The sequence below is a fragment of the Suncus etruscus genome, chromosome 16 (genome assembly GCF_024139225.1).
Source record: "Suncus etruscus isolate mSunEtr1 chromosome 16, mSunEtr1.pri.cur, whole genome shotgun sequence".
NCBI classification, from domain to species: Eukaryota; Metazoa; Chordata; class Mammalia; order Eulipotyphla; family Soricidae; genus Suncus; species Suncus etruscus.
The window spans coordinates 64,898,071-64,918,350 of NC_064863.1; the positions used below are offsets into that span (position 1 = coordinate 64,898,071).

A 20,280-nucleotide genomic window follows, 5' to 3' on the forward strand; every position below is an offset into this window, starting at 1 on the left:
AGCGTTCAACATATTGGTGATGGTATAAAAGATTTTCAAAAACATTTCGATGAAGAACAAGGTTGGTAACAGGGTTGGTTTTTCTCTTCCCCTTGGCTTCACACTATCTTGTCCACTATTTTGGGCCCTCTTATTAGCCTCATGCTGCTCTTTTCTCTTGGCCCATGGATTTTCCGCAAAATCACTGCCTTTATTAAGAACCAGGTAGATGAGACAACAAAAACCTCTATTCAGGTCAACTACCAGCGTCTGACCCCGCGTGACTCCTGTGAAAACTTGGCTTTAGTCACCAAGCCGCCTTTCCAGCCACTAAGTTTCCAGGAGATAGAGCGCATAGCTAACAAACGGAGTTCACTCCGTCACTTGTGCTCTCGGCTGTGGAGACACCTACGACGGGATTAGCAAGGTCCCAGTTAGGGCACGGCCCAAAAAGGCTACAGCGCATAATTCGGATCTCTGCGCACACCCATGGCGTTTGTAGCCACCTTTTAATGCGGCTTTGGCCGTGTCCGACCTGGTCAAACCTTGTAGCCTAAGACACGGTTCTTCCACCCGTTCACGACTTTCCTTCTTTTATTAGAAGAGAAAGGGGGAGATGTTGGGGACTGTGACTTGTTTGAGGCCATTTTGCTGTTCTTTCTGCCATAGTCCAGCCTTTTACCTAAAGGCTACATGCAGTCTTGCTGTAAATTTTTGAGCTAAAGAGAAAGGAATGTGCAGCTGCAGGATATAATTAACTCTAGCCCGGAGGAGAGCAACACGGCCCGGTACCATTCCCAGAAATGAGGTCTTACTCCCTCAACTACATTCCGGAGTCAACAAGGCAGTTATTATGTGTATATGTTACATTGTCTGTACAAAATTATTTCTGTAAGAACATTGCCCCCACCTTATATCTGTTAAAAGTTTAGATATGCAGCTAGAAGGTCACAAGAAATTTCCATGGAAACAGCACGTTCATCATGACTTGCAGGTAATCCTGCCTCCTAGCCCACTGTCCATTTCTTTATTTGGAGAATGATTTACTTTCTTTGTTCCTTGTAACCTGATATGTATTCTTGCCTTGTATGGGCCTTCGCGCCAAAAGTATGACTGACATCACCTTTGTACTGCCCCCTTCTCCTTCACTATATAAGAAGGAGCTGTAGTCAAATAAAGTTGCCTTTGAGCAGTGAGATATTGCCTTGGGTCTTTATTATTAACCTCTCTCAGATTTTTACAGGTGTGGTTGTTCTTCTACCCAGCAAAATAGGAGTGCGGTTGTCTGAGAAGTCTTCCCAGCTAATTCCTGCTGGCCGGGCCCCCCTGGGGGGCTTCCGGACCCCGCAAGATAATATAGGATTGGAGCACATGCTTTGTATGCAGGAACCCAGGGTTCTAACCTCAGTACCAAGTGATCGCCTGCATATAAATCATTTATTTATAATAACTCAAAAGTCACTTGGTCATTTCTTTCCATCTTGGTTCAAGTTGAAAAGGAAAACAATCATATAGTTTCTGTTTTTATGTTGTTTAAAATTGCAAATAACACACATAAACAGTACATTTAAATATTATTACAATAATATCTTGGTATCTATTACAAAGTAAAAGGTCAATTTTAAAAAATATTCTTCGGTGGGCCAGAGTGAGTTGGGCATATGCCTTATAAGCAGCTAACCTGGATTCAATCCCCAGCATCTCACACGGTCCCCTGAGCCTGCCAGGAGTGATTTCTGAGCTCAGAATCAAGATTAAACCCTGACCACTGCCAGGTGTGGTCCAAAAGCCTAATAGCAACCCCACAATTTTTTTCTGCATTTATGGCATTCCAAAAAAATACTAGATAATGAAAAAGCATTCCTTGCCTTCCTCCAATATTCCTTTCTTTCCCCCTTTTTTTTTATTTTTTTATTTTTAGGTCACACCCTGGAGCTCAAGAATTACGGCTGGTGGTGTTTGGCTGGTGGTGTTTGTGAGACCTATGGTATGCCAAAGATCAAACCTGGTTGATCACATGCAAGGCAAATGCCATACTGTACTATCTCTCCAACTCCCCAAACTTTATTATGGTTTCTTGTTTTGTGGGCTTTTTTTTTTATGGGGGGGGGCTACATTTACCTTGATCTGCACTCAGGTATTACTTCTAATGGGTGTGGGAGATAACATGGGATGCTGAGAATCAAATACAGGTTAGCTGTGTGCAAGGCAACTGCCCAACCCTCTGACCCTCTGTATACTGCTTTACCCTGCCTCCCCATTATTTCTTAAAATTGATCAACTGAACAATTAATTCATGACAAAAAACTGGAAAGCAAAATAACTTCACTCCCTTTCCCTGACACCTAACATATTTTATTTTACTTTATTTTGGGGCCACACTCAGTGCGTAGAGGGTTTACTCCTGGCAGGCTCAGGGGACCATATGGGATGTTGGAGATTTAATCTGAGTCAGCTGTGTGCAAGAAAAATGTCCTACCCACTATCACTCCAGACCCTTATTTTTAATTAAGTCTTTAATAATTCTAGAACAAAAGACTTTGGATATTTATTCTAGCCTCTAGGCCACCAAAGGAATATGGAAGGCTTACCTCTTTGGTGTGGCTGCAGAAACCTTTGGAGGAAGGGATAGAAGTTGAAGAGGAAAAGCTGTGGAAAGAATGCACTGACTTTAATTTTTTTTAATGGTTTCATGCCTCAAAATCATTCAATGTGCTGTACTAGGCAATCCTAATATAATTTCTGAAGGAGGAAGAAACATATGCAGAATAAGCCAGGTGTTAAAAAGGAATAAAAAAATAAAAGTAACAGTAGCCTACCTTAAATGTTATGTGACTACCAAACTAATTTCTTTAGTTTCAAAAAGAAAGAGAACTATAGGAAGGAAAAGGATTAATTATTTTCTTCCTTTTTATTCTGGGGATCAAATTCGGTGCCTCAACACAGTAATCTCCCACTAAGTTATTTCCCCAATCCACAAAACTACTAATATTCAGGCTTCAAGGTAAGGGCAAAAATATTTGAATAGCATTTAACATAATTGAAAGCAAAAGACCCGCAGTCTAGTTTTATGATTGCATACCAGTTTAAACAGAGTGGATTAATTCCTAAAAGACCCAAAATTTAGAGACAAAATGCCAACACTCTGGAGTTGAGTTCAACATAAAGGCAGATGTATAATGATAATTATCTGCAAAACTCCAGTATCATTTTCATGGAACTATGCCTAAACCACAAATCGCTTCTGCTTCCTTACCAATCTCATTCAGATCTAACGTGGAATAACTACACAAATGTAACATTAATCTAGTAGGCTTCTCAAAGGCTCCAGCCCATGGAGAAAAAGCAATGTTTTTACTGAAATGTCAAATTGTTCTTAAAACAGACAACTACAGGCTGGGGATATAATTCAAGGGCAGAGCTTCTGCTCTGCACATAAGAAGCCCTGGGTTTGATAACCAGATTGCAAATATAAGTAAATATAAATACACATACACATATATTTGTGTATATATATGTAAAATATATATTTACTATATTTATTTATACTACATTTATATATAAACTTATATATTTATTTATACTATATATTTACTATATATATTTATATATATAAAATATAGCAAAACATAAGTAAATGCATAAACAAAAGGAGTAAGTGCTTTAATGTGTACTTTCTTTGGGGTGCCTAATAGTGTTGGGAGCCACTAGGACTATACCTAGCATGCTTAGGTAAGTGCTTAGGAGGTCATGCAGGGCCAGAGATCATCAAAACTGGGGCCTTGTGTATGCCAGACATGCAGTCTATTCCTTTGATCTAGATCTCCAGCCTGTACTTTCATTCTTATTTAGTTTTTTTTTTTTTTTTGGGGGGGGGGAAGCACAGCTGGTTGTGCTCAGGGGCTACTCTTGATTCTGTGCTCAGGAATCACTCCAGGCAGGCTTGGGGGCACCATATGGGATGCTGGGATCGAGTCCAGGTCAGCCACATGCAAGGCAAATGGCCTCCCCACTGTGCTATCGCTCTGGGCCCTGTACTATCATTTTTAAAGATAGATATGCTGGTTTGATTTTTAAAATAACCTTTCACTTTCCTTTTTCAACACAAAATGTTTGATGAAAGCAAAATAATCAGTGTTTTTCAAAGGAGCTCCAGTTACAAGAGCAAATGATGTACAACTTCAACAGTTGTTTCTTGATGACCTAATTTTGGGGAATCTCTTCTTTCCCACAATGGCAGTTAGCTTAAGTGTCCATATATATGTACCCAACAAATAAAACTTGTCTACTAAGGTTGTTTCAAAATCTGGAAAGAAATGAAGAGTGAAGAAAAATGCAAAAATACATATTTTGACACATAAAAGGAAATGTTGACTCAAAAAAATCAATCAAATAGATTAAACAAAACAATAAAATTAAGGTAGAAAGTATGATAGAAAAGTCTGTCATAAACTGAAAATATGGATGATTTAACATCTGTACTCAGATGCCAAAAAACAAGCGACAGAAACAGGTATTTCAGAGTGAAAGCTCTTCTTCAGCAAATGTTATGAATTAAAGAGAGTGGAGAGATCAAATTAAGCCCCTGCTCTTCTTACTGGCTTTGTTAATTCCGATTCACTAAGAGGCATAACATCATCCAAACCTCATGAATTCCCACTAGTCTGGAGATGAGGTTCATGAGCATCATCTTCACTTCGAACCTCTCCTTAGAGCTCTCCAACTGCTTCAGCAGTTTTTCTGCGAAATCTGGAAAAGACAGTATCAGAAGCACACTGTGTATGGAAAGGCAGTTAGGGACTGCTCTATCTAAAATCACTCTGCAGCCAGAGGTGAATCAATAGTGCCTACTCAATGAATTTTAGAAACAACACCACCCAGAACTCAGATTCCTAAAGTATTGGCACAACTAACCTCTTTCAGAAAAATACTCAGTAGCCCCGCCCCCCACCGTTCCCAGGCGACCCCCTACTTTTCCTGTTAAAATATAGGTTTGGGGCTATGGTCGCTGTATAAGACTACCTCTCTTTTAATGCACACCAAATGAAAATTAAAAAACGTAACGTTTGATTTCAATATGGAAATTTTCATTCAAATACTTAACTCATGCATGTACTTAGCTGGAAACTGTCACTTATAAACATAAGGCTATTTGTCATCAAACATCTAAACATAAAACAGTGATCTGGGGCCCGGAGAGATAGCACAGCGGCGTTTGCCTTGCAAGCAGCCGATCCAGGACCAGAGGTGGTTGGTTCGAATCCCGGTGTCCCATATGGTCCCCTGTGCCTGCCAGGAGCTATTTCTGAGCATAGAGCCAGGAGTAACCCCTGAGCACCACAGGGTGTGGCCCAAAAACCAAACAACCAACCAACCAAATAAACAAACAAAAAACAGTGATCTACATTGTGAGCAGGGAGAGGGCTCCTCCAAGAGCCAGTGGCTGGAGTGCAGTGACTAACAGGACAGCTAGGAGACAGGGTTCTTCCTCTGAATAGAGGATGCTGTTCAAAAGCTGAACAGAGGGATGCCAGCGGTACGAGGGGGCTGGATCACTCGTCCCTGAAGCTGGAGTAAGTTTCAGCGTGCGGTATACCGGCGTATAAGACGACCCCCAACTTTTAACAAGTTTTTCATGGGTTAAAATGTCGTCTTAAACGTTGGAAAATATGGTACTTTTAAGCAGGAAGAGACACCACCTCCAAAACTCCTCTAGGGGGCACTATCACACCTTATAGGGAACCACTAATGCAGAGATCCTTTGATATGTCCTTTACTAGTTCAGTGCAGGAAAGCTTAAACTTTCTACTTGAGACTGCTGGGAAACACAACATGAGCTAGCAAATCCATAAACAATGTTTGGAACTATCTTGCTAATTCCGAATTAATTTTTGGATGAGGTATGTTTGGAAGTCTTTTACCATTGCCAATATTTATTTTGTCATCCCCACTTTCAGCTATGTAACTGCACTGGGGTCATGACCCACACCAAGAAGCTTTGGATCAGAGCACCGCTGGAAGCATTTCAAGTCCCAGAGCCTAGATATACCCCACACAAACATTTAGTTGATAGTCTGGGATAAGAAAATTCAAGCACCAGTACAATCTTGGGGATTCCTTAGATGATTCCAATTGACAGAACTAAGAACAAATGTTCTAAAATGGAATCTCCTTTTCACAGATCAGTCTTTGAAAAGAGAGACACAAGCAAAATAAAAATGTTAAGTTGCCACCTGGGCAAATGCCCTCTCAAACTGAAGACCTGAGTTACAGAGAGAGCTATTCTTCCACATTTTTCTTAAGTTTCTATGAACTGAAATCCCTGTTTCAGAAGTGAATAATCACTGCCTCCGTTCTATAGATTACAACCATTTTACAAAAGTCAAGCATTTATTATTGCACAGTAAGTGCCAGGGAGATTATAATTCCTGGTAATTTTAAAGGTAAGAAACAAAATAGCCCAACAAAGAAGTTGGGAAATTGTAATTATACCTTGGGGATCATGAATCAAGTGAATAGCTGAAAAATTAAACACCTCTGGTTTTTTTCTTCTTCTTTTGTTTCTGAAAAGGAGAAAAAAGCCTACTTATATATTATTTACAGTAAGAAGGTCCTTTTGATTAAATGCACTTAAGTGCAAAATACTACCACACTACTTAAAAGAAATAAATCTTTTGTTTCAAAAAAATTTAGAAGAGGGACCAGAGCGGTGGCACATGTGGTAAGGTGTCTGCCTTGTCCACGCTAGCCTAGGATGGACCTCGGCTCGATCCCCCGGCAACCGATATGGTCCCCCCACCAAGCCAGGAGCGATTTCTGAGCGCATAGCCAGGAGTAACCCCTGAGCATCACTGGGTATGGCCGAAAAACCGAAAAAAAAAAAAATAAAGAAGAAAATATGGAGAGTTTTATCTTTAAAGTCTAAACCTCAGGAAATATTTTCTCATACAGAATTATGCAAAAACTTATACATTTCTACTCAAAACTTTTTGATATCAAGAGTTTGATTTTCAAGAGTTTTCTAAAAAATACATTTCAACAATTCCACCTCATTCCCCAGGTACTAGTCTATACCTTAAGCACTTTCATCGCCTTTTCCAATTTCTTCTTGTTTTTGGAGCTTTTCTTTCCCGTGGCATACTGCACGAGCAGGTCTCTGGCTTTTGGTCCTTCATCCTAAAGAAGAAATTGCAGAAAAAAAATTCTCACAGAAGCAAAGAACAATCTGATCAACCACTTCTTTCTACTTAAAAGTAAATGAACTTTATATATCTTACAAATTCAATAACAAAAAATGTGTCTATATGCATAAACAGAAACAAAGCATTTTACTATAGCATCAGTTTTTGCCTTTATATATATATTTTGGTTTTTTTTGGGCCACACCCGGCGATGCTCAGGGGTTACTCCTGGCTCTATGCTCAGAAATAGCTCCTGGCAGGCATGGGGGACCATATGAGACACCGGGATTCGAACCAACCACCTTTGGTCCTGGATCGCCTGCTTGCAAGGCAAACGCCGCTGTGCTATCTCTCTGGGCCCTTTATATATTTTTTAAATTTAGTTATGCAAACAGAAAACAACTTATCTTGAAAAGAGTAACTGGAAATGTTAATTAGCAAGGAGGTATTTAAACTATAATACATTCGTATTCTGAAATTATGTAGTTTCAAAAAAATGAATTAGTTCTATATGTGCTAATATAAGATCCAAGTGCAACAGTATACCAATGCATTTATACATAAAGCAAGTTATAAAATATATATTATTTGTATACTTTAAATTCCACTATACATAAAAGACAGTATATACACATATCCATGTATCAAGGCACAGAAAATAAAGTGGCTACCTATAAAAAAGTGGGTAGTAAAACTAAGACAGTAAAGATAAATTTCTTCTTATGATATATTTTACAAAAACTTATGGTAATAATGTGTTGCTCAGCTGGGGATTTAACATGCCTTAAATGCATGAGGCCTTAGATTTAATTATAAACACACACACAAAAAGATGCATTATTCACATATATATATATTGATTAAAAAATAATTAAAATATTTTATTACAGACATTCTTAAAATACCAAAATGGAAAATACTATTAAGAATTTCTCCCTGGGCAGGAGTGGTGATGCAAGCGGGAAGGCGTATGCCTTGCCCGTGCTATCCTAGGACGGACTTCGGTTCGATCCCCTGGAGTCCCATATGATCCCCCAAGCCAGTAGCAATTTCTGAAAGCATAGCCAGGAATAACACCTGAGCGTCACCAGGTGTGGCCCAAAAACCAAAAAAAAAAAAAAAAAATTTCTCCCTTTAGGGTCCGAAGCAAGCAGTAGGGCATTTGCCTTACATGCACTAATCTAGGACAGACTACAATTAGATAGCCAGGTATCCCATATGGTGCCCCAAGGCAAGAGTGATTTCTGAGCTCATATCAGGAATAACGCCTGAGCATCATAGGGTGTAGCCCCAAACCCAAAATAAATAAATAAAAGCAATAGTGAAATCTGACAAATTAAACACACACATAATTAAACTAACCTCAGATTCTGAATCACTGCCCTGTTTCTCCTCCTCATCTTTCCCAAGGAAGAATGTCAAAGCAGCAACTAATATCTACCAAAAAGAACAAAATCAGTTACTTAACCCAGCTTACAAAGGAAACTTTTGTCTATAAAAAAAAATCAGTGAAGGAACTTGGGATCATTTTTTTCTTAAAACATGCTTTCTGGACTTATCTTAGAAGTATGTAATATTTAAAACAGTCAGGCTCTACAAAGTTGCTACGTTTCTAAAAGATTATTGAGTATACCTATATGACTCATAAAAAAGTCACATAGTGGGGGCCGGGCGGTGGCGCTAGAGGTAAGGTGCCTGCCTTGCCTGCGCTAGCCTAGGACGAACCGCGGTTCGATCCCCCGGCGTCCCATATGGTCCCCCAAGCCAGGAGCGACTTCTGAGCGCATAGCCAGGAGTAACCCCTGAGCGTCAAATGGGTGTGGCCCAAAAACCAAAAAAAAAAAAAAAAAAAAATAGTACCCATATAGTACCCACATAGTACCCATTCTAACAGAAAGCTAAAGATGTTTATCAAATTCTGCCAGCTTTGCCCTAACCGAATGGAAGAATAATCAAAGAAACAAATTAAACATTTAAGCTATCACTTAACAAGTAACACTTGACACACATTCCATAAATTACGACGGAGGAAGCTAGCCTTTTTGTGATGAACATGATGTAGTGCATTTAGATGCTGATTAATAAAGATCTATGTCTGTAACATATAAAATGTTATAAACCAGTGAGTGCTACTTTAATAAATCAAAAATCGATCGGTCAAAGCTTTCTTAATTTTTTTTTCTGGAGAAAAAGAAAAGCCCAAAACCTCATGCTTATTGTTTGGACTCCTCTGGTGTAGAAAGGAAGCAGGGAAGCATTTGAAGCAGAGAGCAAACATTAATGCAGATCACATGTTCACACACTCCTTCCGCACTCGCCACATCCATCCTCCCTCCTATCAGCAAGAAGAAGACAGCCCTATGAGGCTCACCTTGGTGACCTTTGAGAAACAAGCAGTTGTGATAACATTGACTGTTTTGGCATCATTCCTGGAGGAAAATAATGAGTGAATCAAGATTTATTCTAGTGTATCTCATAACAAAGAAAATGGCACAAAATATGCAGCATTCTTAATATACCTGTTAGAAGTTATAATCATTTAAAAAGTCAAGGGTCACAGAAGTCAATCACAGATAAATATGAAATATAAAACGACTACACTGCCATTGAGAAAAGCTAATTGAAGAATTTCAATTCTTATTTGTTTGGTTTTTGGTTTTCACATTCATCAGTTATTAGTTATTCTTATATGATATTGTGAAGATTCATGAAATATACAAACTGTCTTATACAGCAGACCCTCGAATATTTTTATTTATTCTTATTGCCATTCATTCATTCATTCATTTATTTAGGTTTTTGGGGCCACACCCAGTGGCGCTCAGGGGTTACTCCTGGCTCTGTGCTCAGAAATTATTCCTGGCACTCAGGGATATATTGGATGCTGGAGATCAAAACCAGGTAGGCTATGTGCAAGACAAATGTCCTACCCACTGTACTATTGCTCCAGCTCCCATTTATTGCCTTTTGTTATACACAGTTATCCCCATACTGTTATAATTACCCAACTTTTAGATAAACAGTTCACAGATACTTAACCTATACTCCTCCCAGCACCTCTAGGGGTCATTATTGGACCAATGCCAGGAAAAGCCCCTGGGCATTGCTGGGTGTGGTCCAAAACAAACAAAAAGAGATGTGTAACTATCTTTTACATTATGTAATTAAGCAGCTGGAAAGATAGCACAGTGTTAAGGCCTTTGCCTTGCATATGGCTGACCTAGGAAAGACCCAGGTTCCATTCCTGGCATCTCATGGTTCCCCTTTCCCTCAGCCTGCCAGGAACTATTTCTGACTTCAGAGCCATAAGTAATTCTTGAGCACCATTAGGTATGCCCCCCCCCAAACAAAATAAAAAGTAATTAAAGAAAGAGAGAAAGAAAGGAGGGGGCCAGAATAGTAGCACAGTGGTAGGGCATTTGCCTTGCATGTGGCTGACCCAGGACTGTCAGGGTTTTGATCCCCACATTCCATATGATCCCCTGACTAAGGAGTAAGTCCTAGTGCTGCTGGATGTAGCCCCAAAAAACAAACAAAAAAAAGAGAGAAAGAAAGGAGGGAATAAAGAAGGGAGGGAAGGATGAAGGAAGGAAGATAGCAAGGAAGGAAGGAAGGCATAATTCCAATCTAAAGTCACAACACCATCTATAGGAAAACAAAAGCTAATCAAAAAGTGTAAGCACAAAAATTCTTCAGGCAAAAAACAAAAAACAAAAAACCTTCAACCATTGGAAGGGAAAACTGAACTGCTCAAAGAAAATGACATCCTATTTATGGAAGAACATGCTTAAAGACACAATAGGAGAAGATAACCCAAAGAACTGAGCAGAATCAGCATAAACTCAACAAAGCTGGAGCAACCTACCTAAAATAAAGAAGCAAGTCTAAGGAAAAAAAAATCTAGTATCATAAAATATAGAAAACAAAAGAGAGATGACGTATTCAGACACAGTCAGAAAGGCTACTTCAATGCTAAGGGGGAGAAAAGCAAGAATAAAATGGGCCTATATGGAACTTAAAAAATTTTAGACAGCAAAATAAACTATCATAAAATCAATTTAAAGATATTAAGACAACCTAGCAAACTGGCAGAAGCCTGACAAAGGGTTAATATCCAAAATATATAAATAACCCACACAAATCAACAAGAAAAAAATCAATAATCCAATCAGAAATGTGAGAAAAGACTTTTCAAAAGAAGGCGTACAGATGGCTCAACACATGAAAAAGTGTTCAATAGTACTCATTTGGAAAAAGTACAACAAAGCCATAATAAATATTATTTAATATAAGGAAAAGTGCCTGTATCAAAAAAATTGAAAACTAGTTGTTGGTAAGGCTGTGGAATAAAAGGAACTCAAATAGGCTTTTGGTAAGGATATATATGAGTTCAGCTTTTGAGGAAAATGGTCTAAAGATTCCTTAAGAAAATTACCATATGATTCAAGAATACCACTCCTGAAAATTTATCTGCAGAACACGAAAACATTAATTGAAAAAAATCTTTGCATACCCATAGCAGTATTATATACACAATAGTCAAAATACCAAACTATATAAATGTTCATTAATTGATGGCTAGAAAAAGAAGCTGCAGTTTATATCTCAATAGAATATTACATTGCTCGGGGCCGGAGAGATAGCATGGAGGTAAGGCGTTTGCCTTTCATGCAGAAGGTCATCGGTTCAAATCCCGGCGTCCCATATGGTCCCCCGTGCCTGCCAGGAGCAATTTCTGAGCATGGAGCCAGGAGTAACCCCTGAGCACTGCCGGGTGTGACCCAAAAACCAAAAAAAAAAAAAAAAAAAAAAAAAAGAATATTACATTGCTGTTAAAAAAATAAAATTGCATTATTTGGAACAACACAGGTGAAATTTGAGGCAACTGAACAGTACAAGTCAAATAAGGCATTATCAGACAAATTATCATTCCTATGTGCAATATAAATAATGAATGGAAACAACGTGGCATATAACAATAAAACTGATCCCTCTACTTGAAGGAAACCAGGGTGTTTACTAGAGGGAATCAATGGGTGGGGGTGGAAAGAATAAATTAAGGATTTTTTGGCTGCTGGGCGGTGACTGTGTGGAGTTAACACATATCTAGAGTTGTGGAGACTAAACTCTAAAATTGTATAGTACTGTAAACTAATAAAAATAATAAAGAATCTTTTTTGAAAGAAGAACCAGAGAAATAGCTCAAATGCCAGGAGCATACAAGGGATCCAGTTATGGAGTAAACTGACTCGATATTATTCAGAGTTCAGAGTAGGCAGAAAACAGAATTCAAAGTCAGACGTAAGTTTGAATTTAAGCTCTGCTTTTCTCTTGCTACTAGGTTAAACTTTATAAGAACTTTACTTTCCTTACTGGCAAAATGAGGAAAATTCAAAATAAACGGCATTGTACTGTACTTGAGATATAAAATAGAAGTGCTTAAGATAGTAGCCAGGGGCCCGGAGAGATAGCATGGAGGTAAGGCATTTGCCTTTCATGCAGAAGGTCATTGGTTCGAATCCAGGTGTCCCATATGGTCCCCCGTGCCTGCCAGGAGCAATTTCTGAGCATGGAGCCAGGAGTAACCCCTGAGCACTGCCGGGTGTGACCCAAAAACCACACAAAAAAAAAAAAAAAAGATAGTAGCCAGGGCTAAGAGATTGATCAAAGTTCTTTCATGGAAGAAAGTTGAGTTTGATCCTCAGTACCATCTGGTTGTCTGAACACAGTCAGGAACAACCTCCAGCACCAAGCTGGGAGTAGCCCCTGAGTACTTCAGGTATGGTCCAAACAAAACAAGACAAAATTAGTCAATATTGTCCTCAGTCATTTGGATTGCCTCTGAATTTTTACTGCTGACTTACACCATGCTAGAGATATATTAAAGAGTGAGAGGTCAAAAAAATTTGTGTATGTGCTTTAGGAGTTACAAATGAGTAAAGGATTATACTTCTCAAGAGACATATAGATATGTTACCAGATATTCCTTCTGTAGAGTTCAATCATCACATCCAATGACATCTTAGCTGCAGTTGCATTGCTGTCTCTTAACATGGTGTACATGAAATTTTGTAATACCTAGGAAAATAACGGAGACAGCACACTCACTACACTGATAGCACAATGCCATAAACTTAGAAACCAAAAAGGTACTTACCACGTTCACTTTATTGTTCTTGTGTTTTGCATTTATGTTCTTGATGTCAGTCACAATATGTGTGTATAAAGTCTGGGGAAAATAAAAACATAAACTCATTAAGCAATACTTCTAATTATGTTCAATTTGAAGAAAGGCATAATTGTTATAATAGAATTTCTGTTTTTTTAACCTACTTTTAAGTCTATCACAAATAAAGCAAACCAAAAAAGCAAAAATAAAAGCTGTCTTCAGAAGATTAAGCATGGAGTTACCATGTAACCAAACAATTGAACAACGAATTATATACCCAAAAAACTGAAAACATTTCTACACCAAGTTCACATATATTCATAGCATTATGCGTAATGATAACAGACAAAACGAGAAACAACACAAGTATCTATTTACTGATGAATAAGTCAAATATAGTATATTCAAATATAGTATAATCAGAAACTGAGCATTATTTGGCAACACATGAAGTACCATTATAAGCTACAACAGAGGTTCCCAGACTTATTTGTCTACAGCTCCCTTTCGGGGGGGTAGTGGGGAGAAATTATGCACTGCCCTCCTGGAAAGATACCTTCTAATTTAAGCAAGCAAACACCCCCAACAACAATTACATCTGAGGTACTACTGATCCCCTAGATTCTTCCAGCATTTTCCAGGGGTGCCACCACCTACTTTGCATTGACATGAAATGTACAAAGTAGTGCAAATTTAGAAGTTAAAAGTATACTAGTAGCTGCCAGGGTTGGTGCAAATGCAGGTGACTTTGGACCTCAGAAGGTTGATACTCAACTACAGTGCTGTGAATGGCATTACTTACAGTAAAGTCATTCCAGATATGGCTTGGGAGCTACGTAAGGTTCAAATGCACTCACTCTGAAAATATGCCTGTTGACTATAGTCTCTATATTTTGAATGAAAAACTCTTACTAGCTTTATCTCTGGACATGGCACAGTATTAATGCTTTTTCTGGCATAACCTGAGTACTGTTTTTTTTTTTTATCTCATTTTTTGGGCCACACCTGGCAGTGCTCAGGGCTTATTCCTGGCTCTGAGCTCTGGATTCACTTTTGGTGGTGCTTAAAGAACAAAATGCAATGCTAAGGATCAAAACCAGTCACTTGCAAAACGATAAAGACAGTATCCACTGTCTTTATATTACTATGGACTGACATATAGTTCTTTCTGTGGTCATCTTGAAAACAAGACCTTGAGAATCAAACTGTATGCTTTAAACAGATGATACCGAAACCCAACTACAAACATGCTTGTACTCATCATGGTGATTAAAGATTATATATATAAAAAGAGATGGGAATAAACTCAATGACAATTTAAAAAAATAAATAGATAATATATGTAAATTGTATCTCAATAGTTATTATTTAAAACAAGAAAGAAAAATGGTCCCATTTATAAGCATCTAACTATATATCTCTATTGAAAATACAGATATCACTGGCATTCAAAATCTCTTTCTATGGAAGACTTCTACTAGACTAAGAAGTACAACTACTATAACAACCACATGGTGGTAGTCTCTTAATACTTAGGAAAACATTTTAAGTCAGTAAAAATAATTTATAAAGTTTTCCTTTTATGTGAGGGTTTAAGAAAGGGGCCATAAGTAATGCTCAGGGGGTTCTGGGGACACTCCCAGTGATACTCAGAATCTAGGCCACTTGGAGAGCTCCGTGTTACGGCCTGATAATCTGCTCAGGGCCAGCAATGCTGGGGATCCCCAATACTACACCCAGAATTTTCTGGGGGGCAACAAGTGCCAGGGATCAGGGTCTGTGAATGCAAGGCATGTGCCTCTGTCCCCTGAGCTATTTCCCTGGACCCAAATATTTATTTGGGGGGTGTCATACTCACGGGCACTCAGAGGTTTACTCCTCACTCTGCACTGAGAAATTGTTCTGGCAGGCTTGGGGAACCATATAGGTTTTTTGGGTCACACCAGGCAGCACTCAGAGGTTACTCCTGTCTCTATGTTCAGAAATTGCTCCTGGCAGGCTCAGGGGACCATATGGGAAGCCGAGATTCGAACCACTGACCTTCTGCATGCAAGGCAAACACCTTACCTCCATGCTATCTCTCCGGCCCCAGGGAACCATACAGGATGCGGGAAATCGAAACACCGTTCATCCTGGGTTGGCTGTGTGCAAGGCAAATGCCTTACTGCTATGCTATCACTCCAGCCCAAGATTTACTTTTTAAAACTTCAAAAACCTTTTTTGGCATTTTTGTTTTGTTTGTTTGTTTTGGGGGGAGATAACACCCGGCAGTGCTGGGCTTAATCCTGGTTCTGTACTCAGCTATTATTCCTGGCAGACTCAGGAGACCACATGGGAGATCAAACCTGGGTCAGCCAGGTTTGAAGCAAATAACATACCTGCTGTAGTATGGCTCCGGCCCCAGAAACCTTTGGCTCCTGATCTTACTCATATAAGTACAAAGTACAGGGAAATCGTAATTAATATTTAGTAGAATTTTCTGTGTATTTTTTTGGTAGGGGGGTAATGAAACTGATTATATATCTTGCTTTCATGCTTTCACATTGCAGTGAGTAGCAGCCTGTGGAACCCAACTTTATTTGTTTTTCTACTCTCAGCACTCTGAGGATATGTGACCCCTGGTTTCATTACTGTTCTTGAGGTTTTTTTTTTTATTTTGTTTGGTTTGGTTTTTGGGTCACCCCTGTGGTGCTCAGAGGTTACTACTGGCTCTAAATTAAAAAATCATCCCTGGCAGGCTTGGGGACCACATGGGATGCCGGGAATTTAACACCAGTCCGTTCCTGGTCGGCCTCATGCGAGGCAAATGTCCTGCTTTTGTGCTATCACTCAGACCCAGTTCTTCAGTCTTTTTATATGCAAAATAATCCTTACTAATCACCACCAATATCATCATTATCTTGATCTCACAGGGTTTGTGAATAATAAATATATAAATCAATATATAAAAAATATATAAAAAATTTCAAGAATTTATCTGATATAAGGCAAACAGTCAAATGCTAATTGAGTAAATGCTAATAAGAGTAAAGCTCTCCTGTAAAAACTGTTTCTAACTGTGTCCAACAATATAACGTATCAGGAGTACAAGGATTTACAAATACTACAAATTTTATGTCACTGCAAAGGGAATGAGATGTGAAGAAAAAAAGGAACTTTACTTTTTACCTTTCGCAGCAACTTATCATGGCAACGCAGAAGTTCAAAGAAGAGTTCTAATAAGCTTGAAGGATTGATGAGATTCTTATTTCTTAGTAAGATCAAAGCCTTGCAAAATGTCTTAGGAGAGAAGTGAAAACATACTATAAGATAATGAGGGACTTGAAGTAGGATGAAAACAATGAATTATGCACTCCCCAAAGGAATTCAATGCATTCTATTGACACAGCCCAAACTAGCCTCCATTCTCATGAGCCATATATATATGCAATATATATATATATATATATATATATATACACACACACACACACACACATATATAATTAAGCCTTTTAATGAGCCTTATATATACACGTACATACATAATATGTATATTTGGTTTTTGGGCCACACCTGGCGGCGCTCAGGGGTCATGAGCCTTATATTGAGGGAGCAGAAGGATAAACTAGTTGAGTAAATGCATATGAAGTTTTATTTCATAGTTGTATCATAAAATAAAAAAGCATAATCTAACCCATTTAGTGACTGAGGAAGGCCAGAGAAAAAAGTCAACATTCAACAAAACCAAAGCGATCAATGAATCAAAAAAAGATAACCATATAACACGTTAATTGGTAGAATCAATATGAATTTGTGTTCTGACAAAACATTCTTTTACAATACTGTCAATACAGAGTATAGTATAATAGTTGTAATATTCTTAATCATACCAACTTTTAAGGTTTTTATTTTATCATTTAGTTTGCCTAGGGAGATCACTCAATGGCTGAATGCTTGCTCTGCATGCAGGAGGTCCAGAATTGAGACCCAGCAGAATATAGTCCCCCAAGGATAATCTGGAACAGTCCCACAGATCCAAGGATATGACCTCCCAAAACCCAAACAGAAAAAAATTGTAAAGCTATTCTTCATTAGATGGAACAAGAAACTCCTGGAGGAAATTAATACCCATTCTTGAACAGGAAAAATAGAATGGGTTTGAATTATTTGTGCCAAAACAGTAGGATAATATGTATTTGGTTTGGGGGGGGGGCTACACACAGTAGTACTCAGATGTAACTTCAGACTCTGCATTCAGAAATCACTCCTGGCAGGCTTGGAGGACCATATGGGATGCCGGAGATTGAACCATATCCAGCTGTATTTGGTAGGAATAGAGGCAAAGTCATTCCTGGTAAAGCTCCAGGCAGCAGTGCAGGACTGACAGCGAGGAGTTCAGGCTTGGCAGCCACCAAGGCTATTCCCAGTGGTGCTGGGGGAATGAGCTAACAGGGAATAAATCCAGAGTTTGGTGCCTTCTCCACCACTTAGTTATCTCCCCAAGTCCAGCCAGGATAATTTTACAAACATTAGTGTCACTGGTAAAAGCACTATAAAGTTCCCAATGACTACATAGTCATAATTTTAACATAACATGATTTTATTAGTTTTGTGACACATTTGGTTGTGCTCATGGATCAATTACTAGTGGGTTCACTAGTGGGTTCAGGTTTCATCACTTGGGATGAAAGGGATTGAACCTGGGTTGGTTATATGCAAAGCAAGCATTCTATTCCTAGTAGTCAGGGCCCCCATAACATAATTTTAACATTAAAATAATGTTCAAAGATAAATTAATACAAAGTACATTAAAATGCAGCATCAAAGAAACAAAAATGTAAGTTAATATTATCTGAGTCAATGGAGTAAACAAAAATTAACATTTATGAACGTTTTGTTTTGCTTTGTTATTTATTTTGTTAAATAGTCTAAATGTGGGCCCGGAGAGATAGCACAGTGGCGTTTGCCTTGCAAGCAGCCGACCCAGGATCTAAGGTGATTGGTTCGAATCCCGGTGTCCCATATGGTCCCCCGTGCCTGCCAGGAGCTATTTCTGAGCAGACAGCCAGGAGTAACCCCTGAGCACACCCTCTCGGGTATGGTCCAAAAAACAAAAAAAAGTCTAAATGTGTAAGTAAAAACAAATAAAATAAAAACATAACCTGGGGATGATTAAAACTATTCTGGGGGCCGGAGAGATAGCATGGAGGTAAGGCGTTTGTTTTTCATGCAGGAGGTCATCAGTTCGAATCCCAGCGTCCCATATAGTCCCCCGTGCCTGCCAGGAGCAATTTCTGAGCCTGGAGCCAGGAATAACCCCTGAGCACTGCCGGGTGTGACCCAAAAAACCACAAAAAAAAAAAAATCTGGAAATCAGAAAGTACACAGATAGAAAATACAATGGCTACTAAGAATTGGTAACTAATAAATAGCATAAAGAGGCTGATAGTTTGTTCTAAATTGATTTATAAATGCTTTATCTAAAGAGAAATGTTAATTACAAAGTCTCTATTTTTAGTTTCTTTTTTTTGGTTTTTGGGTCACACCCGGCTGTGCTCAGGGGTTACTCCTGGCTGTCTGCTCAGAAATAACTCCTGGCAGGCACGGGGGACCATATGGGACACCGGGATTCGAACCAACCACCTTAGGTTCTGGATCGGCTGCTTGCAAGGCAAGCACCGCTGTGCTATTCTCTCCGGGCCCCTATTTTTAGTTTCTTAATAAAAATGTTTTTTTGTATATATTTTTTTGTAGCATGAATGGGGGGTGCATTTGGGTACCCCAGGGCTGTGCTCAGGGCTCACTCCTGTTTGACCTTGGGGATTTATGTTTATGTTGGAATCAAACCTGGGATGGCCACTTGCAAGGCAAGTGCTCTGCCTTCATATACTATCTTTCCAGCTTGATGAAAGGATTATGTTGAAATAAACACATGTTGATTTTGTAGTTTTTATTTTTTTTTTACCTCCCTCCCCCTCCCCACCCCCAATTTGTAGTTTTAAAATGTCTGGCCGAGAGGTTTTTCTCCTTAGACAAATATCTTATATACACATGGAACACAGGACAATTTATTAATCCTAATACTGGCCCTACCATTCGAAGATCTGGATCCAACACAGTGTGATTGCAGGAGAGAAGATCTTTCAGCTCCTGAGGAAAGTTACTTAAGTGTTCTGGATAGCAGTGACCAATCTGTAAGAAAGCAAAAGCTCTTCTGAAGTTTCTTTTTCTTTCCTTTAATGCACATGCAAGTATTTAGGATGTTCTGCAAAAGTAGAGTAGAACACTATTACTGAGGTAAATGCTTCCAAGTCATCTCTTTTCCTCCTTCAACCGGTTTACATTTCCTCTAACCCTAGTGAAATATTTTTAACATGATTCAGAACTTGTTTTTATCATTGTTCTAAAGAAAACACAAACAGCTTGAATTTTTTCCTCTGGCTTGTTCCTATGAAAAATGCTAATAAAAGCTTGTCAGCTGAGACAGTGCCCCCTTTGGGTCATTGGAAAGATGATCCCGAGTGGAGAGAAGTAAAAAGCCTCATAGTTTTCTCAGGAGCTTTTTCTCTGTTCACTTAAAGGCAAATTTCTTGGGAGAGAGGGGGGAGAAAGTGTGTGCTGAGCAATTTTGCCTTTTTTTTTTTTTTCTGAAAAGGAGACAGATGATAGGCAAACAGCAAGCAGTAAGTTAGATTACTGTTGATCTAACTCAAACACTGGAACAAATAAACTTTTCAAAAAAAAGGAAAGTTTAAAAAACATATGTACATATGCATATGTGTATTCATATATTCAATTAAGTTTCCATTCCCAAATGGAATGATGCTGAGTATTACTGGGAAAAAATATTTTACAAACTACTTAATCACTGGTCCCTTTTTAAATTTATAACCTTACCTGTGCCATGAACATCACCAACTCTGCCAGTTCTTTGCTAGGTTTATTTGGTTGCAATTTGAAAATTTCCAC

General features: G+C 38.7%; 1 protein-coding gene across 1 annotated transcript in view; it reads right to left on the bottom strand.

Annotated features, from left to right (window-relative positions):
- The window catches only part of SDAD1 (SDA1 domain containing 1), a 41,624-nt gene that overhangs the window by 18,830 nt on the left and 2,514 nt on the right, over window positions 1–20,280 (bottom strand). The window contains 12 exon segments of the mRNA XM_049790251.1: window positions 2,571–2,628; window positions 4,625–4,728; window positions 6,472–6,526; window positions 6,528–6,542; window positions 7,054–7,155; window positions 8,523–8,597; window positions 9,532–9,589; window positions 13,138–13,238; window positions 13,318–13,389; window positions 16,498–16,608; window positions 19,405–19,503; window positions 20,209–20,280. The exon segment at window positions 20,209–20,280 is cut by the window's right edge and continues 33 nt beyond it. Coding sequence (XP_049646208.1) covers window positions 2,571–2,628; window positions 4,625–4,728; window positions 6,472–6,526; window positions 6,528–6,542; window positions 7,054–7,155; window positions 8,523–8,597; window positions 9,532–9,589; window positions 13,138–13,238; window positions 13,318–13,389; window positions 16,498–16,608; window positions 19,405–19,503; window positions 20,209–20,280 — 922 coding nt within the window.